This window comes from Sinocyclocheilus rhinocerous, unplaced genomic scaffold (genome assembly GCF_001515625.1).
Source record: "Sinocyclocheilus rhinocerous isolate Xijiao unplaced genomic scaffold, SAMN03320098_v1.1 scaffold2126, whole genome shotgun sequence".
NCBI lineage: Eukaryota > Metazoa > Chordata > Actinopteri > Cypriniformes > Cyprinidae > Sinocyclocheilus > Sinocyclocheilus rhinocerous.
In genome coordinates this window covers 640,482-646,697 of record NW_015639773.1, presented here as the reverse complement: position 1 = coordinate 646,697, position 6,216 = coordinate 640,482, and the positions used below count along the sequence as shown (strand labels likewise).

At 35.6% G+C, this 6,216-nt stretch overlaps 1 protein-coding gene across 1 annotated transcript in view; it reads left to right on the top strand.

Moving 5' to 3' along the window:
* Positions 1–719: 719 nt before the first annotated feature.
* LOC107751833 (cadherin-11-like) overlaps positions 720–6,216 on the top strand; it is a 47,585-nt gene continuing 42,088 nt past the window's right edge. Inside the window, exons 1-2 of the mRNA XM_016567605.1 lie at positions 720–779; positions 900–1,627. Coding sequence (XP_016423091.1) covers positions 1,004–1,627 — 624 coding nt within the window. The 5' untranslated portion in view covers positions 720–779; positions 900–1,003. The remainder of the gene's footprint in view (positions 780–899; positions 1,628–6,216) is intronic.

Here is a 6,216-nt window from a genome sequence, read left to right as displayed (position 1 = left end):
AGCTCTTTATATAAAGTTGAATATATGTCCAACTTCATTCGCATACATACAGTATACATACATAAAGTGAAATATACTATATAGAAAATGTCAACTGCATGATTGCTTGTAAGGTTGCAAAATGTCGACTGTATCATCACCCAGTTTTTTATATAAAGTCTCATATATATGTATGTCCAACTTTATTCGCATATGTATACTCATGTAAGGTGATATATAACCTACTATATAACATATCTCAACTGCTTGATTGCTTGTATCGTCGCAAAATGTAAACAATACTATCGCCTAGCTCTTAATCTACTTAATTTGACATGACATGAATATGATAAAATATTATAACCATCATGATTTTTCTGAAAATCTACTTTAAATTGATTTGAAATGTATTGTGAAAGGTATTTTATACATTAAAAAAAGAGGATTTCACACAAAAGAGAAAAAAAAAGCAATAATGACAAATAATGAAAGGTTTTTCAATCACTTTTTGATTGAAAAAGTGATTGAAACTGTGTTATTTTTTTCAGTAATCCCAACCACAAATCCCAATTACGTTTACTCATGATCAGCACTGATTCTCATCCCCTTATCTCTTTGAACAGGTTTCCCTGATCAAACCAAAACCATGGGAATCACCATCTGTGTTTAACCGGACCTAAACAGAGAAATATAATCCAAAAAAAGCGGATAAGATGCTAAATGACCACTGAGACTCACGAAGAATAAGGAATTAAGAAGAGGAGATGAATGGATCAGCATCCCACACTGCGAGACAGAGCGTGAGTGAAGGTCGATCTTATTGTTCTTCCCCCTGTGGCAAACATTGTGACTAATAACGAAGTGAGGCATGATGAGTGGCCGTATCTGGGCTGCATTGCTCTTTCTGTGCGTGTGCTTAGAGCTCGGGGGAAGCAGTGCTCGTCTAAAAAGATGGAAGAGTGAGGAAACCGCAAAGAAAGAAATTCAGGTGGAGCGTCTAGACGTGGAGGAAAGGCAAAGTGAGATGCCATTTGCCAACACAGCAGGAACACCAAGTTTGGCAAAGAAAAATGAGGATAATTTGAGGATTTCACTAAAAAGCAACAAAGACGCAATTGAGTCTGTATCAGGACTGCATCATGCACAGACTGAAGAAACTGCAAAATTGGAATTTGAAATTAGAGTGACTCCGGTTTCGTTGTCTGGCACGAGTGTGAACACAGATTCTACTCCACATAATATGAATAATTATTATCCCAAATCCAAAGATATCCCTGAAATCACAAAGATGGCATTATTAACTCTTAGCCAGGACTCCAAAATATCTAGAATATCTCAAGATCGTTTCGTTCCCACTGAACTAACTCCTGCAGTAGAGGAAACGAAACCTGACAGATCCACTCTGGATGGCCCATCGGATGCCAGTGTGATCCCTCTGAAGCCTCCATCTGGGTTAAATAGCAGCGGACAGGAAGTGCAAACTGTAATGATGGGAAACCAGGAATCAGACAGCAGTGGTGATTTCCACAGAACCTTTACTGGACTGGATGAGATGCCTTCACAATCCCGCAGCCGAAGAAGCTGGATCTGGAACCAGTTTTTTGTGATAGAGGAATATAGTGGACCAGAACCGGTGCTGATTGGACGGGTAAGGTGAACATTTGTATAATTCATTGTTATGCCTGCATGCTAATTTAAAATAATGACCAACCTAATTTGATGAAACGTGTTTGCAACTCATTTTACTTCTGTAATCCAAAGTAACGAGTCAAACAAAGTATTCAAGATGAAAAATAAAATGGCTTGGTTACATAAGATGAAAAGAAAAGTCTTTTCAGAAGAGGTTCTGGTAGGAATTGTGATAGGAAGAATTACAAATGCATATTCTTTGGAATAATGTGCACTGACAAATTGTTCACAAAAAGACCAGGAAACTGATTTTTATGTTGGCTTTAAAGGAGTAGAACACTGAAACATGATAATTCTGTCATTTACTGACTCGTTCATGAATCCTCATGTCGTTGGAACACAAAAGAAGATATTTTGAAAAATGTTTTTCATTGTTCATAAAGTCAGAGTCTTCAAAGAAAACGCCTTTTGTGAGCAAAAAAGAAATGCAAGAAGAAATAAATACATATGTTCTACTGGTCAAAAGTTTGGAATAATTAAGATTTTTTTTTATATATATATTTTTTGAAAGAAGTTTCTGCTCACAGGCTGCATTTATTTGATCAAAAATACAGTAAAAATGGCAATATTGTGAAATATTATTACAATTTAAAATAACTGTTTTCTATTTGAATATATTTTATTTAAAAATGTAATTTATTACATTGTGATGCAAAGCTGAATTTTCAGCATCATTACGGTGTCACATGATCCTTCAGAAATCATTCTAATATGCTGATTTATTGTTTCATTATTATCAGTTATTATTGGTGCTTGATTATTAATAAGGGTTCTTATTATTATCAGTGTTGAAAACAGTTTTTTTTTCAGGATTCTTAACATTTTTTCTTGAGCTGCAGAGCAGCATATTAGAATGATTTCTGAAGGATCATGTGACACTGAAGACTGGAGTCATGATGCTGAAAATTCAACTTTGCATCACAGGAATAAATTACATTTTAAAATATATTCAAATAGAAAATCATTATTTTTAAATTCTAATAAGATTTAACAATATATCTATTTTTTAATAAAATAAATGAAGACTTGGTGAGCATAAGAGACTCACCGAAACATAAAAAAAAAAAAAAAAAATTCAAAATTTTCCAAACTTTTTGGTTACAGAGTTATGAATTTTTCAAAACATTTTAAGCTTGCAAACATGCCTACACTCTCCTCGTTGCGAAGCGGTTGCTTACAAGGTCCATTTGGAAGGTTCTTTTATAAATAAATCAAGGCTACTGCATTACCTCAAGAGTTTATTAAACATGGGACTTGGACTTGGACAGTAATTATTAGATGTCTCCAGAAAAAAAGACTGCAAAACGCGATTACATGCTCGCTGGCCACATTTAGAAACACATGCACAGACAAAGGCATGCACTAAAAAACCCAGATGCTCGCACACGCTCTGTAATGAGCTGCACTGGATGGATCGCATTAGCTGCGATTCACACTGAGTAACTTTGCCAGCTGCTTATACAGAACACAAGGCTTTAAAGAGTCTGGCGCTAAACCAACACGAGATCCAGAGAGCGCACCTCATAAATATTGCATCCGCTTCTCTGCCTGTCACTGTGCTGACACTGTATCCGAGTAAATGCTTATTCGATGGGCCAGGACATGCTGTTGTCACTGTTGTTGTTCATCACGATGTGCCGTTTACCTGTGCGCGATCTAGAGAACGGCGTTGTGAATCAGTTATGGCTGAATGGAGGGCAACTGTCTCGGAGACAAAGCTGAACTTGACCGTTGCACTGCCGCGAGGCGAAACGCAAGGCCAGACACAAGCACTGACGTTGATGTATGAACGGAGAACTTTCCTATTGGATTTGTAGTCAAGAAATTGAATCGGTGGGTTGTTTAACATGACAAATAGTCTGGGTTAGATGTAGCAGTGCAGGTGGAGACCTCATGAAATCAAAATGAGAGTTTAGTCTATGTCTGTTAGCTTTGGGGCCAATCTGCACACAAGTGTACTCTTAAACGTTTACAAAATTATCTTAATTTAGCAGATTTTTTGTCCAAAAAATGCCTTCTCTACCACTTGCAATCAACCAGCAATAGTAGCAAATCATGTTTTCACAGTGACTCCAGTTTTGTTGTGACACAAGTGTGAACACAGATTCTACTTCAAATTTTATGAATAATTATTATCCCAAAGACAAAAAAGTATCACAGAAATCACAAAGACAGCAGTATCACCTCTCAGCCAGAACTCAATTAAATGCCTTCTAGAAATGCTCTCTACCACCTGCAATTGTTTAGCAATAGTAGTGAATAATGTTTTTGTCATGTTTTGTTATTCAAATAGAAAAGTTATTTGAAATAGTAATACATTTTCACAATATTACAGTTTTTATTGTATTTTTTAACAAATAAATGCAGTCTTGGTGAGCATAAGAGACTTCTTTCAGAAACATTTAAAAAAGACCCCAAACTTTTCAAATGTAGTGTATACAATCATATATATATACTGTATATGTGTGTGTGTGTGTGACCTTGGACCACAAAACCAGTCTTAAGTGTTAATTTTTCGAAATTGAGATTCATAAATCATCTGAAAGCTGAATAAATAAGCTTTCCATTGATGAATGGTTTGTTAGGAAAGGACAATATTTGGCTGAGATACAACCATTTCTGGAAATCTGGAATCTGAGGGTGCAAAAAAATCAAAATATTGAGAAAATTGCCTTTAAAGTTGTCCAAATGAAGTTCTTAGCAATGCATATTACTAATCAAAAATGAAGTTTTGATATATTTACAGTAGGAAATTTACAAAATATCTTCATGGAACATGATCTTTACTTAATATTCTAATGATTTTTAGCATAAAAGAAAAATAATCTATAATTTTATTTATAATTTTGACCCATACAATATATTTTTGGCTATTGCTACAAATATCCCCGTACAACTTAAGACTGGGTTTGTGGTCCAGGGTCACACATATATATATATATATATATATATTAAGAGATTCGTACACATCACAGCCTTTGCTCTACAAACACAAAGGAGCCACTTAGGTCCATTTAAATGCTACAGTGACCTCCAAGTGTAGACATGCATATTGGAAGCAACTATTCAATATTTTATTTTCCCAAAGACCTCAAGGTCTGTATTTATTATTGAGAAGTCGAGTGTGCACATATGTGTGTGAATGTGTTTAGGTATTTCGTGTGATGTGTGCATTTTGCCTCATTTGAACTCATTAGTGGAGGAAGAAACTCGCGTAGGAGAGAAATGCATGTGGTGTTTCGGAAAGAACAAATGTGGACACTGGAGAATCAAAAAGAGGGAGAAACGGGTAGATCAAGGAGAAGAGTGTACAACAGTGTGGATGAAAGAAAATGAGAAGCGGGGAGGGGCTTTTCCTGCTGGGAAACTCATCAGAGATCATTTCCCAAATTTCATTCTTTTTTTACTGTCTCTTTTTTTTTTTTGTCTCTAAATTTGTTTCGTTTTTTGCGTATTGGATTCATTTCATTCCCACAGTGAAACATTGTAGTGTACAGATGACTGCAGTAGAGCAATTAAAGCAGAAATCTGAGAGAGAATGATTAGGAGATTTATATAACAGATTTGAGAGGAGGTGAAAGAAACAAAGAAAATGAGATGCGGAAATACAGATTGAGGTTCAAGATGGTGTCTCAAATCAAGTACTTCTGCTGCACTAGTTAATCTAAACAATTCTGCCCTACAAACTGAGATTTTTATTTTTTGATTGTGCAACTTATTCAAGGAATAATTGACCAAAAAAATAAACATTTGCTGAAGATTTACTCACCCTCAGGCCTTTCAAGATGTAGAGTTTGTTTCTTCATCAGAACAGATTTAGAGAAATTTAGCATTGCATCACTTGCTCACCAGTGGATGCTCTGCAGTGAATGGGTGCCGTCAGAATGAGAGTCCAAACAGCTGATAAAAACTTCACAGTAATACACGAGTGATCCACACGACTCCAGTCCATCATTTAACTTCTTGAGAAGTGAAAAGCTGCTTGTTTGTAAGAAACAAATCCTTCTTCCATTCCACTATACGGCACTAATTGTTTTACATTCATTTCGGCCCAAAACAAAACTTTAAATGTAGGCTAGAAGTTGCATTGCGTATAGACGTTTTTTCAGTAACAGTTTTTGTGTGATTTGATGAAGTCTAGGCTACACGAAGAGAATTTGCATGACAAACATCGCCCTATCTAATCTTTCACTTTGCACAGTTGCATCTTTTTATCTTTAAAAGCCATTGATGTCACTTTTTTTTTTTTGAAAAAGTGCAAAATTTTTGTTTTTGACTGTGCAGTGATTTGTAATGCCACCTAGTGGGGATTACATCTTGAATCTCATTCAGAGCTGATAGAACTTAAAGGGGTCATATGATGCAATTTCAATTTTTCCTTTCTCTTTGGAGTGTTACAAGCTCTTGGTGCATAAAGAAGATCTGTAAAGTTGCAAAGACTAAAGTCTCAAATCCAAAGAGATATTCTTTATAAAAGTTCAGAGTCAGCCACACCTACCTAAAACGCCTCGTTCTAACACGCCCCCACATATCTACATCACGATGTGG